This window comes from Trichosurus vulpecula, chromosome 4, assembly GCF_011100635.1.
Source record: "Trichosurus vulpecula isolate mTriVul1 chromosome 4, mTriVul1.pri, whole genome shotgun sequence".
Taxonomy (NCBI): domain Eukaryota; kingdom Metazoa; phylum Chordata; class Mammalia; order Diprotodontia; family Phalangeridae; genus Trichosurus; species Trichosurus vulpecula.
In genome coordinates this window covers 140,173,742-140,201,536 of record NC_050576.1, presented here as the reverse complement: position 1 = coordinate 140,201,536, position 27,795 = coordinate 140,173,742, and the positions used below count along the sequence as shown (strand labels likewise).

At 37.4% G+C, this 27,795-nt stretch overlaps 1 protein-coding gene across 2 annotated transcripts in view; it reads right to left on the bottom strand.

The window, feature by feature from the left end:
- Positions 1-24,685, bottom strand: part of RGS7 (regulator of G protein signaling 7) — a 183,180-nt gene extending 158,495 nt beyond the window's left edge. The window contains exons 1-2 of one of the 2 annotated variants that reach the window (XM_036757125.1): positions 24,582-24,685; positions 16,668-16,719 (exon numbers count right to left, since the gene is read on the bottom strand). In XM_036757125.1, coding sequence (XP_036613020.1) covers positions 16,668-16,719; positions 24,582-24,662 — 133 coding nt within the window. In that variant the 5' untranslated portion in view covers positions 24,663-24,685. The remainder of the gene's footprint in view (positions 1-16,667; positions 16,720-24,581) is intronic. The other variant, XM_036757127.1, reaches the window with a different exon arrangement.
- Positions 24,686-27,795: the final 3,110 nt, after the last annotated feature.

Genomic DNA, 27,795 nt, shown 5'->3' with positions numbered 1-27,795 from the left:
GCCATGCCCTCAAGGAGCTTGCATTCTTTTGAGGTAGACAATGAATGTATCTTCCTTTGTATAGTAAAAAAAAATACAAAATAATTGGGGAGGATGGAGGCACTAGAAGATGGAAACTTTTGAAAGTCTTCATGTAGAAGATAGTGCTTAGAGCTCTGAGGGAAACTGGAGATTCCAATAGGCTGAGGTAAAGAGGAAATTAATTCTAGGCATGAGAGATAGCTTGTGAAAAGGCATAAAGATGGGAAACGGAGTGTCATATATAAGGAAGAACAAGAAAGGCAGTTTATCTAGATTGTAATTTATATTAAAGCTAAAAGGAAAGGTGAAGGCAGGATGTAAATGTGTCTAAATGTTAAATGGAAGAATCTGCATTTGATCTATTGTAGGCAGTCACTGGAATTACTGAGTAGAAGGATATGGTCAGCATGAGCAGAAAATCACTTTTTGGAAGTATGTTGAAGATGAATTGGAGATAAGAGAGACTTGAGTCAGGGATACTAATTAGAAACCTATTGAAATAACCCAGGTAAGAAATAACAGTCTAAATGTGAGTGGCAGTTGTGTGGGTAGAATAAGTATATGGATACAGGAGATATTGAAGTAGAACTGATAGCATTTGGTGACCGATTGGATAGGTGGGTGAGATGAAGGTATGTGAGACATTGAGGATGACTCTAATATTGTACCACCCATGACTGGAAGGATGATGCCCTTGAAAGGATAGAAGCCATGAAAGCACAATGAAGGACATACAGGGAAAAAATAATTAGTTCTGTGGAACTAATTATGGAAAATTCCTAGCTCCTCTGGCCTTTATCTCACTCTAGGTAAGCACTCTGAATATGTTTTGGCCTCCATTGTTTCAGAGAAATCATTCATTCTCCTCCAGGCTCTGCTAGGGATGATCCACTGCAATGTAAGCATCCAAAATAATTAATTCATATTCCAAAATTGAGCAGTACTTTTCTTTCTCATTGACAGACTCAAGCAAGCATGGTATCTGAACAAAACTGTGAGATTCCTCCCCACCAAAAAAGAAAATCTTTATATCACTAAAGAAATGTTCCGCATAACTTTGATACTTCCCTTCCTCTACATGTATAAATCAATGATTATTTTCATGGGTTGCAGAATGAATCTCTGGTCTTTATAGTAATAATTTATGTATGTCACAAGTACATATCACATACATTTATATGTACAACATGAGTATAATTTCTTTGTCTCCCTTCACCTACATATATAGTTTTCTACCTGCACTCTCTGGAAAAGCAGAATAAGTCTAATCCACACGAATCCCTTCAAATACTTGAAGACAGCCATCAGCTTCCCACTGTCTCCTTTTCTCTAATACAAATATCCCCAATTCCTTCAAACATTCTCTTATATGACATGGTCTCACGATCTCTTCACCATCCTGATTTCCTTCCTCTTGATGCTCCCCAACTTCTGTCTTTCCTAAAATGTGGAACTCAAATCTGACTACAGTATTCTAGATATTCAGTAATGACCATGGTAGAATATGAGACTCACTTCTTGTATATTATTGACAGGACGCATCTTTTAGTATAGCCTTATATTATTTTTTCTTTTCTCATCTCCATGCCACACATAGATTTTGGCAATGAGATGTCTACTAATATAAAAATATATACACAAAATGTCACTTTATTTGAATTTCCACTGCATATTTCCATTAGGCTAGAACTAATGACCATATTTTAGTTATATGCTAATTTCAAACAATGTGAATTCAATAAATGCTATCACTTCATGGGATTTATTATTTGCACTAAGTTTAGATTGAGCTATAGTTATACACTATCACTTTAAAAGATCAGCAAAACAGCTGCATTTCACATAAGTAAAATACAGAAAATAAACCATGAGACTGATTACAGTATGTGATGCAGCTTTTGTCTTATTTTGTTTGTCCGGACCTATGCTTCCATTAGTATAAAGAATTCCTGGTGTGGAAATTCACTGGATTGATACAGGTCACCAGACAGAGAGGTAAATTAATATGCCCATGGCAACGCAGCTAGCATGTATTAGAAGCAGGTCTAGAACAATGTTTTTCTGACATTGACTGGTCCTTTATCCACTACACCATGCCACTCTCTTGATACAGCTTATGGAACACTAAACATAGAAGTTACAGAAAGCGACCACACTCCATATTCTAGACAATCTTTACCAACTCTGAGGACTCAGATGACAGGATTATAGAACAGAAGCCAATTATAATTACTTCATCCCAATGTGATTATAAGCCTCAAAATCTGCAAGACACACCATAAAAATCAATTGGGAGTTTCTCAGGAAACCACTGAAGAGATTTCAATCCGAACAATATGAGGCTAAAAATTGAAACCCAGTTAAAGCTGTTGCCACAGCATTATGTATTAATTGGTACTTGCTACAGAATTTACTTGGAAAGCCAGGAAGAAAAAAAAGGACTTACAATAATGTATCTTAGCAATAACAAGAATATAAATTCTTTTCTCTAAATACATCTGCTTAGTGGAGATATTATTTTTGAAATGCAAAAAGAGTATGCAGAACTGTCTATAGTGCTTTAATACATTGCTCCCTAAGAAAAAAGAGGGCAGCTACGCGGTGTAGCGGATAGAGCACTGAGGCCTAGAGTCAGGAAAACCTAAGTTCAAATCTAGCCTCAGACGCTTGCTAGCTGTGCGACCCTGGGCAAGTCACTTCACCCTGTTTGCCTCAGTTCATCATCTGTAAAATGATCTGGAGAAGGAAATGGTAAACCAACCAATATCTTTGCCAAGAAAACTTCAAATGGAGTCATGAAGAGTCAGACATGACTTAAATGACCGAATAACAATAAATCCTCAGAAGTCATCATAGTGCGTGAAAGCCAATCAACTAGCATTTATTAAGTGCCTATTAGGTACTTAATAAGAGCTTGTTGAATTGAATAAGGGGGTTATGCCCTAAGTCTACATGTCACAAATTTTAATAGATAGGCAGCATAGTAGAGGGCAAAGAGCATGGAATTTGAAATCTAGGGACTGAAGTGGGATTCTCAGCTCTGCTAATTACTATTAATATTACCTTACCTAAGTTGCTTAGCTTCTTTTGACTTTAATGTATTCATCTGTAAGGGAATAAGGATAAGATGAATTGGACCAAAAGATCTTTAAAGGTCCCTTCATCTCCAGTCAATCAATAAGCACCTATTAAGCACCTACTATATTCCAGGCATTATACTAGATACTGGGGATACAAAGCCAAAAATGAAAAAAAAAACCCTGCCCTCAAAGGATCTATGTTTGTTCTACCAGAAAAAAAACAATACATGCCTAATTAAGAATGAATAAAGGAGATACCACATGATTTTTGTAAGGAGGACACTAGCAACTGGGGATGAGAATGGTTTTATGTAGAAAATAGTATATGAATAGAATTTTGAAGGAGATTAGGGATTTTAAGAGGCATGATAAAAAGAGAGTAGATTCTAGGCTTGAAGGATAGGCAGCAGAAATGTGCAGAGATGGAAAATGGACTCTTTATAGGTGGAACAAAAAAAAAGCTACTTTTATTGGGCCCTAGGGTGAGTGAAGGGAAATGTTGTGTAATAACCTTGGAAAGGTACCTTATTATCCAAATTAGTGGGGGAAATAACTGACGTGTTCATAACATTTTGAAGTTTGCAAAGACAGACATACTATCTACTTACCTATCATCCATCCATCCATCTATCTATCTATCTATCTATCTATCTATCTATCTATCTATCTGTCTCGTGTCAAACTGGTATCATAATTCTCATTTTATATGTTGAATCTAAATCTTAATGGGACTAAGTGAATTGACCAGAGTAACACAACATATCTCAAAAATAGAAATTAACATATACAACTTAAAGTTATAGACCATACTTCAAGACAATCCTTATTTGGTATAGTCAGTTCAATTAAATAAACATTTATTAAATGCCATTTATGTTGAAAGCTGTATCACTAATGGAGGAGACAGAAAGTTAAGATTAAACTCACAGCCATTAGGGATCTTATAGTCTAGTCTAGGGTAATATGGGAGAAACATCAATAGACATACCATACAGCATTACATGAGATGTGCACTAGAGAGTTATAAAAGAAAGTGCTTTATAATGTCCAAGGGTGATATCTATACTTGCAGGAATCAGGTAAAGGTTCATGGAAGTGGCAGCGTCTGAGTTAGAACTCAACAAGAGAAGTGGATGAACTAGTTGAAAACTAGTCTCCAGTTGAAATTACAAGATCTATGTAGACTATGTAGAAGACTAGTCTGACAGTCCATACCACTTTTCTATCACTTATTAAAAGATGGAGGGAGAAAGACTGGATACTGAGACATTTTTAATCATTCATTTGACAAATTTATTATGTCTACTATGTGCCAGACACTGCGCTAGGTGCTAGTTAAACAAAGATAGAAACATAATACTCCCCAGTGCAGCTGGAATTAGATTAAAATTATTTGAGAAATATTTATGCAGCAGTAGAGGAGAAAGCCCCACATGTGGAGGGAAGACCAAGTGTTGTGAGGGCCTGTTGTTATGTGTGGCTCAAAAGGGAGGCAGAATAGACATCTTTAACCTCTTCTCCCCCAACTTTCTCTAAGGGAGGCTTTCATTCCTGCCAGGAGGGGAAGGAGAAGGTTGGGGTCTAGAAGCCACCACTCTGCTTTCCTCAAAGAGAGGGAGTACTGAGCAAGAAGAATACCTATCTGCCTTAAATTGTTAGTCTAGAGGACATGATCAGGTTCCATCTAACTTCTGATTACTTTGCCATTTCTGGGGGCAAGGAGGACCCAAGTTCTATATCCATGGTATGACCCCTTTCCCACCAAATTTTAATTTCATAATAAATACACAGAGAATATCAAAGAAACCCATTTATCCAAATTGTTAGCAAAACAGAAATCAGAAAAGGCACACTTAGGAGAATATGTACCAAACAATACAGAGAGAAGGAACTCTCCCATTGGGATCAAGATACCTCAGTTCAACCAAGAGAGAGCATCCTGGATCTCACCCAAGAGATGATTCACTAGGTCTCCGAAGTAGTAAGCTAGGAAGAAGGACATGATGGAGACTACATGCTCCTCTCATGTATTCCCAGAGTCTTTTTCTTTAGCGACCTGAAGTGAGGTTGGCCTTTTTCATCTTCTCTCTCAAAGCTGGAAGCCAACTTTATGCTTGAAGAACTGAAGCTTGTCCAGTCCCAAAGGGAACTGGCCCTGAAGAGTTCTGAAGGAGGACTCAAAGGGGACTCTCCAGGAATTAGCTGAGACTGGAGTACTTTCTCTTCTTGTCAATTCTTCCTCCTGTCCACCCAACCATGCAAGGCAGGTGTAATGACAATTTAGATTTGAAGATCTTTCCCACCCATTAATAGGCCATGTGATCTGCTTATGTCACAGGAAGCCTAAGTAACATGTGGTGGGAGGAGCTTGCTGAGAGGAAAAGGAAAATGTGTCATAGGAAATAGAAAGAGATCAATTAGAGCTGAGGGAGAAAGCAGACATGTGCCGTGCTGTGAGTGTGTGTGTCAGTGGCAAGGCCCCAGCAGGGGGCAGAAAGCTGAGGAGATGGCAAGGCTTCATGCTGTGATATTGTGTTTTAAATTCCTTGCTGTTATGATAAAGTAGGCTTACTGGTTTTGGAAGTTGGTTGCTGCATGGATGGGTTGGACTTACTGGTTATGGGATTCAGTCCTCTGGTGTCTGAATAAATGTTTTACTTCTTCTACCTTCTATATGGAGAGTCTCTCATATTTTGTGATATACAATTATATAGGCATATTCACAATTATTATAGATGTGTTTATTGCCTTGCTAATACAATAGGTCATTCATCTCCACCAATAAGGAAAGTCCTATACCTATGGGTTTGGGGACAAGGGTTACATTTAAGAAACTAAATAAAAATGATAAAACATAGGTAATATCACATTTTAAAACTAAGTCAATATGTGGCTGATGGGATCCCTATGTAAGGATTAGCGGATTCTGGTTTGTATTTGAGCTTGTTACCATTGCCCTATGGAAAAGGAACAGGTAGGATTAAAAAATTTAGGGTTAAGCAACCCTTGATCAGTGCAGAAATAAATGGTTTGAAGTACTCATCTGACCAGCCTTAAATTCTTTGATCTGTGAAGTAGATAGCTTTGTGTCTCATACAGAGGAATGAACAGATGGTTCTGTGCAGTGTTACAGATATAATTTGGGTACCTTCCATAATCAATGGTGTGATACTATAGAAATGGGAGCCACTAACATGACTGCTTGGGAAATTGGGCCTCCAGGTCCTATAGGACTTTGATTTATAGTTTGGCTGGGCTAGAAATGTTTGCTAAACATCCTACTTTGGGTCTCAGGATCTCCATTAACCCCCAGAAATGATCATGTCTAGGTCTTTGTCTTTGAGGAAAGGCATGACCCATCCATGACAGGGACACACATTTAGTTTATATTTCATACCTACTTAAATGTATAAATATAATTTCTCCTAATAGAATATAAGTTCCTTGGTGCACTGATTAATTAACAGTTGCTATTTTCAGGAACTACAAAGTTGTAACTAAATTAAGTGGAGAAAACATTGAACTTAAAAGATAGGAGATTCCATATTTCCTTCATCTCATTTAGCAATGCCTGCATAACTTCCCTTGAATGTAGTAATAGGAATTGATCATGGACACTAATGGTCTGGAATTCAGCCAAACCCTTAAAGTGAGGTAGAAGGAAGAACATACCCACGGGACACAACTCAGTTTAGGTTGGATATAAGTTTCGGGATATTTATCTAGAGAAAAAATAAGAAAATGATGAGTAAAGAAAATAATTGCCCAAAAAGGATATTATTTTTTTCAATCCTTTCTCCCATTACACAAACCTGCTCACATTTCACAAGGCTAGAGCAAGTGAACTTCTTCTCCTCTCCCTACTATCTGCCTACTCAAAGCTAGACATGTCAGTGATGAATTCATTACAATGGCAGACATTTTTAGTTAACCGATTATAGCAGCTTTTCAAATAGTCATTAAAATTAGGCAAGAAAAGGAATCAGGATGGAAAGAAATATACAGTTATGGTCATTTGGGGACAAGAAACAAAGATTGCATACCATTGAGATGAACAAATCCTTGTCTTTTTTCTGTAGCAGATTCTGTGGTTCACTTTATAGATGCAATATTACCAAGTAGTTAGTCCACGATGGTCCTATTTTTTTGGTCACTAATTCAAAACTTTGAAGGAATATTTGATCATTGTTTATTCACTCTTATTTATGTGTTGCCTAGAAAGCACTTAGGTTGTTTCTCTGTGTGCTTGTTTTCCCTAATTAGGTTACAGATTCCTGAAGGGAAAAGTCATTTTTCTTTTCTCTGGTAGTCTACATCACAAGCATCGTGGTTTGGATATAGCCTGTGCCCTATGTTGTTGTTCAGTCATTTTCAGTCGTGTCCAACACCTCTTGACTCCATTTGGGATTTTCTTGGCAAAAATACTACAGTGGTTTGCCATTTCCTTTTCTAGTTCATTTTACACAGGAGGCAACTGAGGTAAACAGGGTTAAGTGACTTTCCCAGGGTCACACAACTAGTAAGTTTCTGAGGCCAGATTTGAACTCAGGAAGATCAGTCTTCCAGACTCCAGGCCTGGAACTCTATCCACTGTGCAACCCAGCAGCCCTGTTGCCCATAAATATCATCTAACCAAAAACTAATATCTCCCCTGTCTCAAATAAAACCCATTAATTATGCCAAGGCACATGTGTACGCATATGTATGTAAAATGATAGAAAGAGTCAAAAATGATATTCCTACACCACTAGAATACCAGTCTCTTGCTTGTCTCTTTCATTGTGAAAAATGAATGGTTGCTATATCTTCTGCTAGAAAAAGGGTCTCAGCTAAGTGATCTTTTGGACAGTGGGGTATTGCAGGTGGGGGTCGGGAGGCATACTTGTGATTTCATCTCTGCAGTGAACTCCTGGTGAGGTAACTTCCTCTACTAAATCCTCAAGTGTAAAATGTGGACAATAAAAACACCTACCTCCCAGAGTTGTGAAGATCAACTAAGATAACGTAGAGAAAGCACTGAGCACAGTGCCTGGAACACTGTAGGTGGTTAAGGAAGGCTTGTATATGTGTTTCCTACTAATGGAGGTCTTCATCTGACCTGAAACTCAATGTTTTAAAGGGTTGCCTGGGGAACCGAAATGCTAAATTATTTGCTCAATGTCAGAGACAGGAGTAGAACCAAAGTATTTCTTACTCTGAGGCCAGCTCTCTATTCACCCCACTGCTTCCTAACTAACTACTACTTACTGGATAATCAGTTTTTCAATGCTCTTCTTAAAAGCAGGTACCCAGAACTACTGAATACAGCACTCTACATGGAGTTAAACCAATACAAAGTCCAATAGGACTGTAATCTCATGTATTCTGAACCCCATGTATGTCCATAATTGAACTTGTCTTTTTCTACTACATTCTCCTTCCTTCAAAATACTGTCAAGAGGAGCACTATCCCATTTTTACAACCTAAGTATCATCCTTGAATCCTCACTATCTCTTACCCCACCCACCATATGCAATCTGTAGCCAAGGCCTATTGATTTCACTTTTGCAAGATGTCTTGTATATGGCCCCCTCTCTCTTTTAGGATATTGCCACTGCTTTGGTGGAGTCCTTCACTTCTTCATGCCTGGACTATTGTAGCTGTCTACTGGTTGGTCTGCCTCCACAAGTTTTTTCCTGCTCTAGTCCATCCTCTATTCAGCTTCCTAAGTAATTTTTCCTAAAGTACAAATCTGGCAATATTACACCCCTATGCAATAAACTCCAGTGGCTCCCTATCACCTTCAAGATCAAATATAAAATCTTATGTTTGATGTTCAAAGCCTTTCATAACCTGGTCACTCCTACCTTTCCAATCTTCCCTGTGTGACATGCTCTTTGAGTCAGTAAAACTGTTTTTCCTCAAAAAATATACTCCATCTCTCAATTCCAGGCATTGTCACTGAATATCCCCAATGCTAGAATACTCTTCACTCCTCATCTCTGCCTCCTGACTTCTCTGGCTTCCTTCAAGTCCCAGCTAAAATCCTACCTTCTTCAGGAAGCCTTTCCTAATCCTTCTTAATTCTGATGCCTTCCCCTCTGTTGACTGTTTCCTACTTATTCTGTACAGAGAATGTTCATACTTGTTTCTCTGTACTTTTTCCCTTTAGATTATGAGATTCTCAAAGGAAGGGACTATTTTTGTCTTTCTTTGTATTCCCAGTGCTTAATATACTTAGTAGGAACTTAATAAATGCTTACTGACTGACTTGATTGAACACAATCTATAAATGCAATTATGAATGCCAATTTTGGCATCTATATTGTCATTCTTTTAACTCATATTTATCTCAAAATAAACTATAAACCCCTAGTTACTATTTTTAAATGAAACACTGCTGTCAGATTTCACCCATCCTGTATTTCAGTAGTTAATACTTTCAGCAAAAGTGCAGTTTTAAGTTGTTTCACATCATCGTGTGAGTTCCAGCTCAATGTTCATATCTGTTGGTATCTTTTTTAATCTGGTTTTTGTGATCCCATATAAAAAGGGTCACATCCAAACTTATGCCAATAAACAACTTGAAAGAGTATACCTAATATGTATTCATCCAAGTTGTTGATAAAATTAGCCTTACTGTATTCCAGTAGAGACCTCCCTGTAGGGTGACATGGATTCATTGATCAATACTCTTGAATCAAGATTCTAAGATTCCATGTTATAGGTAGTAACCACTTAGCAGCATTAGAGTCAGAAAGGACCTGAGAGATCATCTTCAGGAGTTTTTAACCTTTATTGCTTCATAGACTCTTCCAATAGGCTGGTGAAGACTAGTCTTATCAGAATAATGTTTTTAAAATTTAGGAAATGGGGGGAGGAGCCGGGATGGCGGCTGGAAAGCGGGGACCAGCTTGAGCTCCCTGCCGGGCCCCTCCAAAAACCTATAGGGGGTGGCTCTGGACCAATTCTAGAGCGGTGGAGCCCACAGAACAGCAGAGGGACAGCCCAGGACAGCCTGGATGGTCTCTGGGTGAAGTCTATCCCACACGGAGCTCGGAGCTGGGAGCTGGGAGCTGGGAATGGAGTGGAGCAGAGTCCAGCGTGGGCGGCATGGACCATCCAGACCAGAACCCGGGCGGAGGGGACCCTAGCGCTCTGATTCAGTGAGCTGCAGCAGTTACGAGACTTCTCAACCCACAAACACCAAAGACTTCAGAGAAGGTTCGTGGGAAAAGCTGCGGGAGTGGAAGGAGTTCACGGTTCGGCTTCCAGCCCCGGGGGCAGCAGAGGTGGGGCAGCTACAGCTGTTGTTACTTCTGGCTCCAGGCCCACCTGGTGGGAGGAATTCAGTGGCGGATCAGAGCAGGGGTGCACAGCCTGCTGGAGATCTAAGCCCAGTTCAGGCTGGGGGTTCTTGAGGAAGGAGCAGTGCCGGTGTGGCAGAGCTGGCACCTCCCCCCCAAACGTGGAACATAGAACTCGTTAGTCTACAAGCAGTCATACCCCACTGAAAAACTCAAGGGTCAAGTTAGTTGGTTGGGAATATGGCCAGGCAGCGAAAACACACCCAGATTCAGTCTCAGACTTTGGATTCTTTCTTTGGTGACAAAGACCAAAACATACAGCCTAAAGAAGACAACAAAGTCATAGAGCCTACACCAAAAGCCTCCAAGAAAAACATGAACTGGTCCCAGGCCATGGAAGAGCTCAAAAAGGATTTGGAAAAGCAAGTTAGAGAAGTAGAGGAAAAATTGGGAAGAGAAATGAGAAGGATGCGAGAAAACCATGAAAAACAAGTCAATGACTTGCTAAAGGAGACCCAAAAAAATACTGAAAAATACACTGAAGAAAACAACACCTTAAAAAATAGATTAACTCAAATGGCAAAAGAGCTCCAAAAAGCCAATGAGGAGAAGAATGCCTTGAAAGGCAGAATTACCCAAATGGAAAAGGAGGTCCAAAAGACCACTGAAGAAAATACTACTTTAAAAATTAGATTGGAGCAAGTGGAAGCTAGTGACTTTATGAGAAATCAGGATGTTATAAAACAGAACCAAAGGAATGAAAAAATGGAAGACAATGTAAAATATCTCATTGGAAAAACCACTGACCTGGAAAATAGATCCAGGAGGAATAATTTAAAAATTATTGGACTACCTGAAAGCCATGATCAAAAAAAGAGCCTAGATATCATCTTTCAAGAAATTATCAAGGAGAACTGCCCTGATATTCTAGAGCCACGGGGCAAAATAGAAATTGAAAGAATCCATCGATCGCCTCCTCAAATAGATCCCAAAAAGAAATCTCCTAGGAATATTGTCGCCAAATTCCAGAGCTCCCAGATCAAGGAGAAAATACTGCAAGCAGCCAGAAAGAAACAATTTGAGTATTGTGGAAACCCAATCAGAATAACCCAGGATCTGGCAGCTTCTACATTAAGAGATCGAAGGGCTTGGAATGGGATATTCCGGAGGTCAATGGAGCTAGGATTAAAACCTAGAATCACCTACCCAGCAAAACTGAGTATCATGCTCTGAGGCAAAATATGGATTTTCAATAAAATAGAGGACTTTCAAGCTTTCTCAGTGAAAAGACCAGAACTGAATAGAAAATTTGACTTTCAAACATAAGAATCAAGAGAAGCATGAAAAGGTAATCAAGAAACAGAAATTGCAAGGGACTTACTAAAGTTGAACTGTTTTGTTTACATTCCTACATGGAAAGAGGACATGTATGATTCATGAGACCTCAGTATTAGGGTAGCTGAGGGGAATATGCATATATATATATATGTTTATGTATACATATAAGTGAATGTGTATGTATGTATATATCTATGTGTATATATATGTGTGACACAGGGTGAGTTGAAGATGAAGGGAAGATATCTAAAAGAAATAAAATGAAATTAAGGGATGAGAGAGCAACATACTGAGAGAGGGAGATAGGGAGAGATAGAATGGGGTGGATTATCTCGCATAAAGGTGGCAAGAGGAAGCAGTTCTGTGGGAGGAGGGGAGAGGGCAGGTGAGGGGGGAATGAGTGAACCTTGCTCTCATCAGATTTGGCCTGAGGAGGGAATACCATACATACTCAGTTGTGTATCTTACCCCACAGGAAAGAAGAGGGAGGAAGATAAAAAAAAAAATAAAAGGGGGGGGATGATGGAGGGGAGGGCAGATGGGGTTGGAGGTAATCAAAAACAAACACTTTGGAAAGGGGACAGAGTCAAGGGAGAAAATTCAATAAAGCGGGATGGGTTGGGAAGGAGCAAAATGTAGTTAGCCTTTCACAACATGAGTAGTGTGGAAGGGTTATACATAATGATACACATGTGGCCTAGGTTGAGTTGCTCGACTTCTTAGGGAGGGTGGGTGGGAAGGGAAGAGGGGAGAGAATTTGGAACTCAAAGGTTTAAAATCAGATGTTCAAAAACAAAAAAAGTTTTTGCATGCAACTAAAAAATAAGATACACAGGCAATGGGGCGTAGAAATTTATCTTGCCCTACAAGAAAGGAAGGGAAAAGGGGATGAGAGGGGAGGGGGGTGATAGAGGGGAGGGCTGACTGGGGAACAGGGCAACCAGAATATATGCCATCTTGGAGTGGGGGGGAGGGTAAAAATGGGGAGAAAATTTGTAATTCAAACTGTTGTGAAAATCAATGCTGAAAACTAAATATGTTAAATAAAAAAAGAAAAGAAATTAGGAAATAAAATACATAGAATTAAAAAAATAAAAAAATGTTAAAACACAGTTATCAACATTTCTATTTTAAAAAGTTCACTAGCCCAGGGTTAGGAACCCCTGAAAGCTAAACATCTTGTTCAAGCTTAAACAAGTAATTAATGGCAACAACTGCAACTAGAACTGAGGTTTTCTGATTGATTCCCAGTATAACTTTTCTTTATCCCACTCTTTTTCCTTACTCAAAAATTTTAAACTAAACAATCTCCTGAAGAATTGAAAGCCTACATAAATAAATTTTAAAAAATGAACAAATGAATGGATGGATTAATAGATAGAAGATAGAAAGAAAGAGGGAGGGAGGGAGAGGGAGAGAGAATTTATGAGAAAACTTGAGTAACAGAGAGAGGCAAGAGGTATTCCTACTTTGTCAAAGCACAGGCTAAACTCTGAAATGGAGCCAGCTCACAATAATTTATTGATGTCTTTCATTATTAATACACATAAGTACCCCATGTGAGCAGCTGTTGATGTCAGATACAAAACCAATATCTAGGTTCTTCCCTACTCCTCTACTCCTCTCTCATCATCATTTCTTCATTTCCTCAAGGCTTCTCAGTATCTCTTTTCTGCTCTCTGATCTCTTTTTCTTGGAAGATCCTCTGTGCTGGGGTGCCTGCAAGGACCCTAGATATGCCAATGAAATGTAGCTTTTCTCTGCTAGAATCCTTGGAGTTATTTTTATTTGTTTACATTTTAAATGCCACAATTATATTTTTTCCTTGATGAAAAATACCAGTATTTGCCTACTTTGAGTTCCACACTAATGTGCCTGAGTAAGAAGTCATCTCTTTATAGCATATGTTATGTCATTCTTTGCCATATTCAACTTTATATTTAAAGAAGGTGAGAGAAATTAAACATAATCGGTTGATTCCCTTCATTTTTTAAAAGGCTGGATACCTTTGAAAACTCTACCTTCTACCCAACTTTATGATAGGTGATTAATTCCTTACCAGTTTTTCCATAGAAGTGTAAAAAGGATATAAAAGGAGACATGGGGGGTGGAGATGGGTTAGGGGAGGAAGGGCAGACGAGGGACTGCTAGGAGAGTAGAAGAAACAAATCCGTAATAAAGCACATCTGACAAATCATGAAAATAAAGTCAATGTTTTTCAGCCTTAAGCAACCAAGTCCCATCTGCCCAAAGTTTATTTTGGAGTCCAAATAGCATAAATATGCTTTGTGCTTGGATTCCCATAGCCGAACTACATCATATAACCATTCCACCCTTCCCCACCCCCAAACTAGCTTTCATATGTTTTAAGATGGTTTGCTACTGAACAAATGGCTATAGGGAAGTTCATAGCTGGAAAATTCACATCAGTACAACATGTTTTATTTGTTCCTGACAAGGAAATGGCAAATGATAGAGCATCACTACCTGGAGGTATAGTGCAGCCTCTGAGATCCCAGTACGTTCTTTTTTTTTGAAAGGAAGGAAAGGAGAAAAAGGTGATTGTTGTTTTTTTTGTTTGGTTTATTTTGTTTTTCCCTAAACTAATTCCCTTATCATCCTCAATCCATACAGGTTTTATGAAGTAAACATCGTGTGTCTTTCTTAAGAGAGGAGAAAGATTTACCTACTCTGAGACCAACTATTTAAACTCAGAATCCATCAAATTATAATATGATCTAGTCAGCATCTTCATCTTTTCCACAAGAAAAGCATGAGATGCTCTGTTAAATGTTTTGCTAAAAACTAGGGAGATTACAGCCATAGCATTCCCCTGATCTACAAGTTTAATAACTTTTCAAAAAAAAGGAAATAATGTTTGTTTGGTGTGATCTATTCTCTAGCTACTCATTTTGGCTCTTTGTTGTCACTCCTTTCTTTTCCAAATTTTCACTCACCATCTCTTGAATATTATTTCCCATTCAGATCTGTGAGTTTATCTGAGTTTTCTCATGGCTTAAATGTATCTCAAAGTTGCCTGGGGCACAGAGAGCTTAAGTGACTTGCTTATGGTGGCTGAGATAGTGTATATGAGAGGTGGGAGACCCAACTCATGTTGACTCTAAGTCTGACTCTCTATTTAGAACTCCACTCTGCCTTGCTGAAATGGAGTTTTGGTAGAAATCAAATTCAGGTTCACTGGCCTGTAGTTTTAAGATTCTATTCTCTTTCTTTTTTGTACACACAAACACACACACACACACACACACACACACACAAATACATCATCAATGCAGAGTAAATTACATATCCCAAATCAATGTGACTAGAGAAAGGTGATTCTCTAGAAATATACGCTAAAAGAGTCAACATAGAATGTATAAGATTCACCTCTAAAGAAGCAATCTAACCCTTAAAATTCTCATAGACTCAAAACCTTCTCACGGAGCCAGAAATCTAAATATAAAGTTGGGTAAGATGAACTATAATTATGGAAATTATGACATTCTAATAATAAATGCAAATAGAAGAATGATGCTTTGCATGGAGTCCAGAAAAAGATTTGGAGGATAAGAGTTTATGTTGATCCATCATTTCCCAGAAGAGAGAGTCCCTTTCCTGGCTAAAGGGAATATTCCAGGCATTTGAAAAGCTCACTCTATAATGGAAAAGGAATAGGCTCTGGGATTAATTAAACTCATTCAGCTGAAAGTAACTTTAGAAATTTTCTACTCTACTCCCATCATTTTATAGACAGGAAGGAAAAAAATCCCACAAGACTATCCAACTTCCTTTGCTCTAATCTCATGCCCACCAAGCAAAGTTCTTGGAATGAATTCAGTCTACCAAGTACCATAATATTGGGTAGGAGGTAACCTGGCTGGCAGATAGGGACATTCAGTCACTGTAAAAACATATCCTCATTACAAATTAATATGCAGATATTCTGGTCTGTATATTCTTGGTTTCACTTTTATTTATATTTCTATCACTCAGCCCAGTACTTGACACAGTTGAGTCCTCTCTGTCTGTCTCTTTGTCTCTGTATCTTTGTCTCTCTCCTCTATTTCTTTCTCTGTCTGTCTCATCTCTGTCTGTTTCTCTGTCTCCATCTCTCTCTGTCTCTCTATTTCTCTCCTCTCTCTGTCTCTCTCTGTCTTATGTGTCTGTCTGTTGTGAATTTGGTTAGCATAAATTAACAACCCAGAACCTTTTTCTTATCTTCCCACTTCCTTACTATGTGAAATGTCAAAATAGATTTTATAAAAATGTCGAGGAACATATGGATCACTGTTGACTTTACTAGGGGGGTGACATCCTCAGGAGGTCCTGCCTAAAAGCACCAAATGACCTTGAATCTTCCAACCATTTTAACAACAATGACAATGACCTTCAAGCTACTTCTGAGTTGTCAGTAGGGCTAGGATGTCTTAATTTTTGTTGATTAGCTTCCTGACCACAGGGCCTCTGAGCAGGGTTTATTTTGAGGCGGAGTGAGCTTGGTTCATCGTTTATTTGTGAGACTTTCTCTTGCTTACAACTAGGCTTACTATTACTGTAACATAATTTGTCAACTACAGAAAAAGAAATGGTCATCAGTAGCAGTTTTCCCCATTGCTCACATCACTTACTTGAATCTGTTTCACCTTGGCCACTCTGCCTGGGACTTTTTGTTTTTCCATGATGGATGTAAAGTGAGCCACAGCAGTAAAACACTATGTCTAGAGTCATAGAAGAATTGCAAAGTTGACCCTATGTTTGGGAAAAATTTACCAATCAAAACCCCATCACAAATTCAGTGTTAGCAATGTTTGCGATGTATTCAACAGTGCACCTTCCTTTTCCCTTAATGATGAACAGCGCAGTATAGTAGAAATGATGTGTCGATCCAGACAACACAGTTCTGTCAATAGTAAAATGAGGAGAGACATCCACACTAACCATAGTCTGTATTTTCCGGCTCCCAACAATTTGATGGCCAAAAATAGGGTGTCTATAGAACAAAAAAAAAGTTGGAATATATGTTAGACAATATAAGAATTATACCATTTTTAGTTTTACAGTCTTGAGAATTATTCAATTACTAAGAGTGATTTGCTGATATTAATTTAATGGTTAATAAATAAGTCCCAAAGTGCCACGTTTTCTTAGTCCATTGCACTACACTTTAAACTTCAGTCTACAATTCTTGATCAGTCACAGATTAAATATAGCATAGGCAATGGTTTTTTAAATACCATTTTATCTCCATGTCTGCTTCAACTCTGAATCAAACCATAGCTTGTAAGGCCTATCAATCACTTTATTGTTCAAATGAGAATTTCTCTTGATTCATAGAGTACTTTCAAAGTCTTGTGTTAAATCAAGTTCATGCAACAGGAATATTTGTATAGGATACTTGGCTTCATAATTTTAAAAAATATCTTAGTACTGGATATGAGAACTAAAAATACTGAATGATGAGACAAACTCTTCTCTAACATCTTAATGTCATTTGGTCATATTTGATATTTATACAATTAAAGTGAGCTCTTCATGATTGAAGCTAGATCATATTAAAATAATATCATTTTATTCTACTAAACCAACTCAGATAATAATGGCAACTTCTTGAATCATAGAATTTCAGAGCTGGAAAAAGATCTCTAAAAATCATCTAGTTCAGAACTTTCATTTTACACTCTTTTCCGGAACTTCATTGGGCAGAAGTAAATGAACAGTACTGATTGTCATTTTGTTTTGAGATTCTGCCAAATAAAAGATAAGTGATGTCTTTAGGAATTACTTTTCAGCACATAACACATCTTACTTGGTTAAGAGTGGGCACATCTTTTATATTGCTCTAGTATAGTAACTCAACAAATAGCATGAAAGAAATAAAAAGGAAATTACAAAATGCACTTCAAACTCAGGCATTCTGTCAACCACTTATGAAAAAGTATTTCTGTTGTGGCTCGCCCTTGCCACAATATATTATGCACAAATGCCAAAACAATAATTACCCAATATGCACCATAAATATAATCAAGTTGTTGAGGAATATATATTTTCTCTATAATATACTAAACTAGAAGAATTTATTTCTAAATATTAAATTATATAGGAAGAGGACAATGTAATAGTAATATGTTATCCAGAGGGATCTTGATGACCCCAAACTTTTTACTTTTTTATTGGTTGGAATAGAATTTGTGCTTGGCTATCAGGTGACTCCTGAAGCTCAAAGCAAATAGCCCCAGTATCTTGGGTTCCCAGCACCCTTCTCACCTCCCAAGGAAACTGAGTCCCAACACAGAAGCCAGGATACTTGAAGCTATCCCAGCAAATTCTCTATGACCTTCCACCCAATTCAATCAAGATTCCCTACAATTTCTATTAATACCCAAGATGAGGCAGAATTAGCCTGAGGTCTCTGCAATCCAAAAGGTGACCCCAATTTTCATAGTATTCCCAAGTAGAGTCTGATTTGGACCTAACTGTGTCATCTTTACTGGGGGGTGACATCTCACTATTTGGAGGTGAAAGTCAGAGAACTCTACATATAAAAAATTCCAATTAGTCTTGTAGGGTATCTACAGTAAACGAAAATAAACATATAAAGAAATAAAAAAAAGAAAAGGAAGAAAGAAGAGAAAAGATGAGGAAAGTGGAAAACAGAAGAGAAAAGAAAAACTGGCTTCTAGAAAAATAATTTTTAAAAGTGGTCTTAGACTTGGCTTTAACCCTTACTGTGTGACCATGTATATAGTCACTTCTCTGGGGCTTAGTTTTCTAATCCATAAAATAAGGGGGATAGACTAGATGACCTCTGATGTTGCTTCCAGTTTTGACATTCTGTGATTCCCACTGGAACAGTGACAGACTTTTGTACTTTGCAACTTGATTTATGAGCCTATCACTTGATCCTCATATATCATTTCCAAATTATAAATAAGGAAAGATGAGGAATAGGTAGGCAAAATGCTTTTCCATGGTCACTTAATAAGTCTGTAGCAATGATGACATACAAATTATCATTCTCAGAATTCAAAGTTTTCTTTTCAATTCGGGAGTCACTAAGTCTCTCTTCTCTCACTTTAAATTCCAAATGCTTTTTCATTCACAGTTGGATTTTACAGCTCTTAAATAGCATAAGGCCTATCTGGAAATCCAAAGCATATCATATTATGATGAGTTCACCATACTGAAATGGTTTGAGTATCCTAGGTTCAACAATAAAAGTTGATACGTGTATAACTATCACATTGTTACTGGAAAGCAATATTTCAAATAACATTTTTATCAATATCCATTGATTGTCCACTTGGTAGACAGCATTATACTAGTCAGAGAGATGTATCCAAAAGATCATTAATACTCTTGACCTCAAAGATATTATACTCGAATGTCTAATTTGCCTTCTTCTTACTAGGATGCATGGCATGGGTGTTGCACATAAATTTGATCCAGGTATGTAATGTTTTTCTAATTCTATGTACATTACTCATCTATTAATATGTGAACTACTATGACCTCAGTCCTCTTCAAACTACTGACCCCTTAAAGTTCTGATGTTATTAGAAAACTCCCTGCCCTTGCCCCCCACCATCTTCATGTTGCCATATTCAAGTCATTAATTTATAGCAATTTTTAAGTGATTCCTCCAAAGACTTTTAGAATCCAACTTAAATTCAATAGGTAGGGTGGAAGGAGAAATTTTCCAATACTTTTTTTCTTTTTCTTTCAGGGCACTAATATAGTTTTACTTCTGAGCAAATGAAAACCATTCTGAAACATAGTCCTACTAGGCTTTCATTTTTCTTTTCTGCACCTATCGACTTCATGACCTTCATTCAGCAAGGATGGACATGAGAGGACTGTGTAAAACTGTCAAGTGCCAGGAGTGGAGAATAAATAGAATAATTCCAATTTCCTAGCACCACCATCATATATACACATCTCAAGTTCTGGTTTCAGTACAATAACTTCCACAATAATGGGAAATGGGACATGATTTAACTTCATTCCAGCAACCAGAATTCTATCTTATCATTCAGTCAAAAAGACAACAAAAAGAAACTTCAGTAAATCAACAAAGACAACAGCCTTCTCCCTTAACCTCAGCCCCCTCCCCCAAAAAAAGCAAAACATATAACAATGATAAAATCATAACTTGTCCTTGGATTACTGGTGATAATTTGAGTACTTGTGTTTAATTATTTTATAAAATGCTGATTTCATTTAAATGTCTTAAATAAGAAGCCACATTGTGAAGAAAAACTGTACTTTCCTTACAATCCATTACTTCTCATTCAGAACTATTAGTGCAAAAAGGTCTTTGCAATTATTTTGTTTTTTACTGACTTAATGCCCTGGACATAATTCAGAAAACCGGACTTTCAAGCTTAATTCCTATATTGCTCAATTCACAAAAAATGGAATTGCTGGAAATACAACTATGAGATCCTGCAGCCAGTGTGTCACCTTATGACACCATGGGACTAAGTTAGAAGTTACTTTTGCAATAGAATTGGCTGACATTTTACCAAAAACCCAAAGGGGTATGTTGTTAAACGAGCATTGAACAGTTCAGTAGGAAAAAACTGCTCTTTCCCTCTGTTGATGAGGGAAGAAAATGCAAATGTTTTGGTGTGGTGCCAGTCAGAACAATGGTATACCAAATTATTGCCAGCACTTTGAGTTTACAGAAAGTAGTATTTGCCAGAACTGCTGTGGGACATTCCTGGATTATGGCTTTAGTAAAAAGCCATAGCCAGATGTCTGTTTTGTCTAGCAGTATGCCCCAAAACACTAGGAGGAGAAGATAGTGATGAGAATCAGATTAGAAGCTAACAGAGGAAATGTACCCACCAGATGGACCAAAGTTTGAAGACATTCACTTATCTATTGTGAACTAATTTTACTTTATTGGTCAATGACATTAAAAAACAACAACATGATAACCAACCCCTGGGCAACACGGATATCCACTGTAATATCTATCTAATCATTATCCCTTTGTAAATATCTTGTTGATGGCTATCTCCTTGAAAATAGCATGCAATGAATTCCCAGACATAAATTCTATTTTAAAAACAGATGAATGATTTTTATGTAACAGGATAAAAGGGTATATTGTCAGTAAGAAAAGTTGAAATCTGGCATAGTAAATATTTCCCAAAGATATCTATCTTCCTTCCTTCCTGGAGGGGGGAAGCCAAGGCAATTGGGGTTAAGTGACTTACCCAAGGTCACACAGCTAGTAAGGTATGTCAAGTGTCTGAGGCCGGATTTGAACTCAGGTCCTCCTGACTCCAGGCCAGTGCTCTATGCACTGTGCCATCTAGCTGCCCCTCCCAAATACATTTTAATCTGGTTCCAAACACTTGGGAATGTTGGACACCTCTGCTTTAGAGGGTAGTTCAAATGCCACCCCTTACATGAAGCATTCCTTGGTTTCCCCCAGTTTGAAAGGCTCTTCCCTCCAAATTAGTTGTCATCCCCTCTCATAAGTCTTTTTCTGTATTATTAGTATTACATAGTTCATAGTAGTTCTGTGTTTATTTACAATATTTCATATCTTAAATGCTTCATTATTATCTTATCTCCATATCTCCTCTAGTGTCTTGCCTAGTGCTTTAAAAAAAAAGGCTTGCTAAATGAAGGAATTAATATTATAGTGAGAGCAGAATGTTCACATATCATACCAAATTATTAAAATGGTCAGAAATAGTGAATAATAAAACTGAAATTATTTTTTCAAGTACCTTAATTCTTCTGTGTGTATTTTGATAAAACACGAAGCAGAAGGAATATAATAAAGTTTAGAGATGTGGGATCAGTCCTTGAAAACTTGTTATCAGTGCTCACGAGTTATTAACTGTGTTGCCCTGTGGACTCATTTGGTAACACCAAAATTCCAGGATTTTTAAATATTCAGGAGGAGGTCATCTTAAGGAAAAATTTAAATTATTGTGAGAGAAAAAAAAAAAAACCTTGGGGGGGCAGCTAGACGGTGCAATGAGTAGAGCACCAGCCCTGGAGTCAGGAGGACCTGAGTTCAAATCCGGCCTCAGATACTTGACACACTTACTAGCTGTGTAACCTTGGGCAAGTCACTTAACCCCAATTGCCCTGCCTTCCCCCCTCCAAAAAAAGAGACAAAACAAAACGTTTTGAAGGTTGTTAGAATGAAAAAAAAATCTATTTTTACAATTCTGTCAAGTCTTAAGGGCATAACAAGGAGAGGGATGAGCATGGGTGGTGCCTTAGATTGCAATGTTAATGTCTCATAGCCTATAAATCTGCACCCAAACACTCAGCAATTGCTTAATACTTATGTGCACACATCTGAATGTGATGAAAGTTGTGAAAGATACACAGAGAGTCTTGTCAGGTGAAAATGACATTTAGTAGTTATATCAGAATGCTGACTCAACAATTTGGGGTTTTCAGAAAATGTAAAAGACACATTATAAAATGCTCAATCCTTAAGAAATGTAGGAAAAGTTTATACCCTATTGGAAAACACAGGTACTTCCATAAAGGTTCAGCTCTTCCTAAACTCCTTGGGAGGAAGAAGGCAAAAATTACCAAGTAACACAAGTCCAATGGTTACAACAAACTCAAATGTATGACCAGGTTTTTTCACTTTACTGGAGCTTTGTTGCAACAAAAATCTTTCAGCATAGGTAGTCCATCAACTAGGATTTATAAATATTTTTATTGTAGGTTGATTTATATACTGGTGGTACGTATGTTAGGAGAGTTACCGTGTAATATCATGTAATTGGCAAGTTAGAAAACAATACATCTTAATTTTTAAAGGTATATCATAAGATAAAGCATGATTAAATAGACTCCATTAATTCAAAATTTGTGATATATTTAAATGGATTGGTCTACTTTTGCTCTATTATAAAAAGAGAAAGTTAGTCATATTTTCTTATCTGTAAAATGAGGGTTAGGATAGAATCTAGATAGCAAAACAGGCCCACAAAAGTCCCTGAACCAGATTAAAATATAATTTGGAAGTATTTAATGAAATAAATAAAAATAAAATAAAATATAAATAATACATTTTAGAAGTAAATGAATATGCAACCCACAGGGATCCTTATGTAAAGATTAGTGGCCCCAGTTTCTATTTGGGCTTGACACCACTACGTTAAGGTAGTATGATATAGTAGAGATATGCTAGATTTGCAGTCAGTGGGCCTAAGTTTATATCCTCCTCTACAACATATTAGCTGTGTGATCTTCAGCAAGTCATTTAATCACTATGGGTTATCATCTCCTCATTCTTAAATGAAGGGACAAGACTAGATGGCTTGTAAAACCCCTGCCAGCCCTAAATCTATGATGTCATGAATAGAATCCTCAATGACCTAAAGATAATTGGCTATTTTGAAGCGCTTTGAAAAAAACCATTTATATATAAACAACTATATGCTAATTAAAAATGTCTTTTTAAACAGGAATTGCAGTAATAATTAGACACTTTTAATCTATTTTGAGTTATTATGTTTACTTTAAATCAATAAAAATTTAGATTTGGGGACAGCTAAGGCTGATTTCCTGTAAATTAATTCAAATTGGTGAAGTAAATATCAAGATATAAGCAACCATGCTGACTAAATCAGATACCACTGGAATACAAAAAGAAAAAAAAAACATCATGAATTTCCTTTGCTTGTGTTCCAACTGCCCTTTGGACAATAACTACAAACTTTTTGATGGAAAAAGGGCCTTAAAATTTACTTTCCCCTTCTATTTTTTGGCTGCCTGGTTTTCCTAGCCAAGTGGTTCCCAGATTTCTCTTTAGTGATCATCCTAGACACAGTGTTCTGCTTTTCATCCTTCTCAAAACAGCATCATAATGATATCTGAAATTTGGATTGCAAGACATAATTTACAGAAATTCACTGATGAAGGCAGTCAATCCCAAAGTTTGACCTTTGGGTTTATCAGCATATTTTATTTCTGTAAGCTTCAATCCTCTAATCAGTGATTCCTGACTCATCATGTCTGATTCTGTCAGGGAATATACATCACTTGCTCCAAGTATGTTCAAGTGGACTCAAGTGGCAAATGTCTGCACAGTAAATGAAGTTAGATGGAACATCCATTAGTGGAAAGGAGAATTACAATGGGCCTGCTTGCTTCATTTGAAAATGGCCCTGACGTGTGTGTGTGGGTGGGTGGGGGGAAGCAGGGATGGTGGGTTGGGGGTGGGGGAGTTAAAGCAAGGAGGCATCAGCATTTTGTAGCATTTCTTAGTTCAGTTCATTGCTCAGTTCACTATACTTTGCAAAGAAAGGCTTAGGACAGTCCTCACCAGCTTGCAGGAAAGTTGCTGGTATCAAATTGTGGAGGACATGCAATTAGTTATGTTCCCTGAACTCTACCTCCTAAACACACACACACACACACACACACACACACACACACACACACACACGCGCGCGCGTGCACACACACACCCCTCACCTGCCCATCTCCATCCTCCAGTTACATTGCCAGGCCTTCAATGTAAATTTCTGGATCTCAGCCAAGGCCCACAGCTCACAGATGGGGGTATTTCTACCTCTTGAAGGTCATCATGTCATTGTCTGTATTGGTCTCAAGTTCTTTACTTAAAGTATAATAACCAAGACATTTAGCTTTCCTCAAATTACCTTTCTTGCTTCTGCAGGTATAATTCATCTTTCTCTGGATCTGTTAGTAGGTTTTGTTTTCTCTTTCTTAAACATTAATTATATCACTAACTTGCCCAAGTCAAAGGGAGAGAAAATAAATTATCGTTTTCAAAAGTGTTCCTTTAAAAGTCCACAAGCTTCCTATCCATTGATTAAAGTACATTCGGAATATACTTACTTGAAATCGGTAAAATGTGCCATCATCCTTTAATGTGAGAACATGATCTGAGATTGGAAAGAAATAGCCATGGGCAGCCATTAATGTCCCCAAATGGAGAGCCTCCACTGTTTCATGAAAAGAAAGAAAAGAATATATAAAGGCTTTTATATCTTCGATTTATAGCAATGTAACAGTTCTTTTCAATCTCTCTGAACACACTGTAAAATCAAAATCCTTGGCATTCTGAAAGCATTGCTTTGTACATATTATAATATTTTTGATTTCATAAGAGAAGTTACTGACATGATTGCCATTTCTATTAATCAGCTTTAAACATTAAGTAACCTCCAAGTGTCCTCTCATTTGATTCTAATTTTCTCTCTGGGTACTAGATTCAGTTGACACATATCTTCCTCCCATTTTGCCTTTTCATTAATCACCTTCCACATGTGTAAACTATTTAGAATAACGCCATATTTAGTCTAAAAGATGGGTTTCCCGGGGGCAAGTATTTTCCAGATAGCAGAGGTACAGAGCTTAAAATTGACCAATTTTTTATTTTAGCTGTTTTTTTAGGAGAATCTTTCCAAAATGTTATATACGCGCCTGTTCAACTAAACAGAATATACTGAACATAAATTTAACCATTTCTTCATAGCTTAGAGTCCTTAATATTGATGTCAGTTATTTTATTTTGTTGTAACACAGTGATACTCTCAGGACAACTGAATTATGCCCTATACCGTTTTACCTGCAGGCAGCTCTAGCTTTCACTGCTTCATTAAGTGCATCCTATGTATACCATATGGTTATATTTAATGGCAGAAGATGTGTGACTCTTAACCCTGGTGGACATCTCTGTTTTCTACTGTCACCCTCTTGGCTCAACCCACCTCTTCTCCTCAACCTGTTTTCAGTCCCTTTACTATTCATATGCATGTAACATACGATAGAACTGACAGGTGAGAAGGAGAAACAGGTAAACATATAAGTACGTACAAGCCAGTTCTCATTTAGTTGATCCTCCTTATTCATGGATTCCAAATACGTAAATTCACCTACTTGCTAAAATTGATCTGGAATCCCCAAATCAATACTTGTGAAGCACTATCATGGTCATGTGCAGGGCAACAAAAAATTCAAGTCATTGATGTGTACTTTTGCATCTGAGATCAAACCAGAGGATGCTGGCTTTTTCTTTCAACTCTCATGTCATAAATAAGTGTCCTTTGTAGTCTATTTAGTACCACATTTTTCTCAGTTTTGTACTTTTTGCCAGTGATTTCACTATTTAAAGTGACCCCCAAGCATAGGTCTGGAGTGCTACATAGTGTTCCTAAGCCTAAGAAGACCGTGGTGTGCCTTACAGAGAAAATGTGTGTTAGATAAGCTTCATTCAGGCATGAGTTATAGTGCTGTTGGCTACGGGGTTCAGTGTTAATGAATCAACAATACTGTAGATCCAGAAAAAGGAAGAGGAGATTTTTTGATTTGTATGTGAGGACACTCTGGAAAGTGCTAAAGGTAAATGTTGTAACCAGAAGCCTGCAGGAATGTATTCCTGTATGTCCACTAAGCACAATGCTTTGGTATTCACAGCAACTTTATAGAATACAATTACTGTCAATAAGAAGAATTGACTATGTGTGTAAGTTTATACACATATGCATATACATGTGTATATACATACATACATACATATACACACATATAAACAATTGTAAATAGAAGATAGAGGTGGATTTGAGATAACCCAAGATGGCTGTGTCTGCATTTTTCTTCTCCCACCTTTCCCTACTTTCTTTATTTTGTATGGTAGACCCAAGGATCTGAGTGGGATGTTGAGGAAAATTCTTGTTTCATCCTAAGGACTACGGGATCTTTTTACTTGACTTGCAACTGAAACTTCTTATAGGTATTATTTCTCATTAGAATGTGAGCTTCTTGAGATTGGGGACTATCTCCACTTTTCTATTTTTGTCTTCAGCATTTAGCACAGTGCTTTATATGTAAGTGTGTAATAAATATTTTTTATTCATTCATTCACAGGGCACCAAACAAATACTTCTCTTCAGGATAATTTCAGAAAAGACATATATGGAAACACTTATATGAACTGATGCAAAGTGAAGTGAGTAGAACCAGGAGAACATTGTACACAGTAACAACAACATTGTACAATGAACAACTGTGAAAAATTAAGCTATTCTCACACTACAATTATCTGAGACAATCCCAAAGGACTCATGATGAAAAAATGCTATCTGCCTCCAGAGAAAGAACTGATGGAATCTGAATGCAGACCAAAGCATACTAGCTTGCTTCCTTCCTTCCTTCCTTTCTTCCTTCCTTTCTTTCTTTTTCCTTCTTCCTTTCTTCCTTTCTTTCTCTCTTTCTTTCCCTTCCTTCCTTCCTTCCTTCCTCCCTCTTTCTTTTTTGTTTTCTTTTTTGTCAGGGTTTTCTTCTAGAAAACGACTAATATGGAAATATATTTTACATGATTGCATATGTATAACCTATAGCAGATTGCTTACCATCTTGGGGCAGGGGATGGGAGAGGAAAGACTTTGAAACTCAAATTTTTTTTTAAAATATTAAAAATTGTTTTTATATGTAATTGGGGGAAATAAAATATTATTTAAAAAAATACAGCTCTTGCTCTTGGCTATTTGTTAAAATGTAAGTCCACAAAATGCTTCTGAACTGGGCAGATTGACAATCAGGAATCAAGGCAGATAAATGGTACATTTTAAAACCAAGTTAGATCAGGCTTGGATAGAGACCTTACCACTAATAAGAAGAAACAAGGTTCAAAGACAGATTACATGACTGTGGGCTCCAAGTTAAATATATTGTGTGCAGGTACAGCCTAAAGTAAGCAGTCATTTACATGATTTGTATTAAGGGTATGTAGAAAGTTGAGATAACTCTGACTTTGTCAGATAAGGGGACTGGTACTATATTGAGTAAATAGGGAGCTCTTTCTGAATATGAATATATTAGTATTCACATTCATGAATGCTAATACAAAATCTAAATCCAATCAAAGCAGTTATCAATAATGTCTACACTTTTACGTCTTCCTTTGCTGAAGTCCAATTTTGGGGCTTCCTCACAACATGGAGGTGATGGAATTCTCAGAGGTTATACCATCAGAGCTTTGAAAGGCCCCACCCAACTGGAAAGTCTTCAAATACGGCCTATTGTGTAAGTTATCCAAGGAAAAGCTATG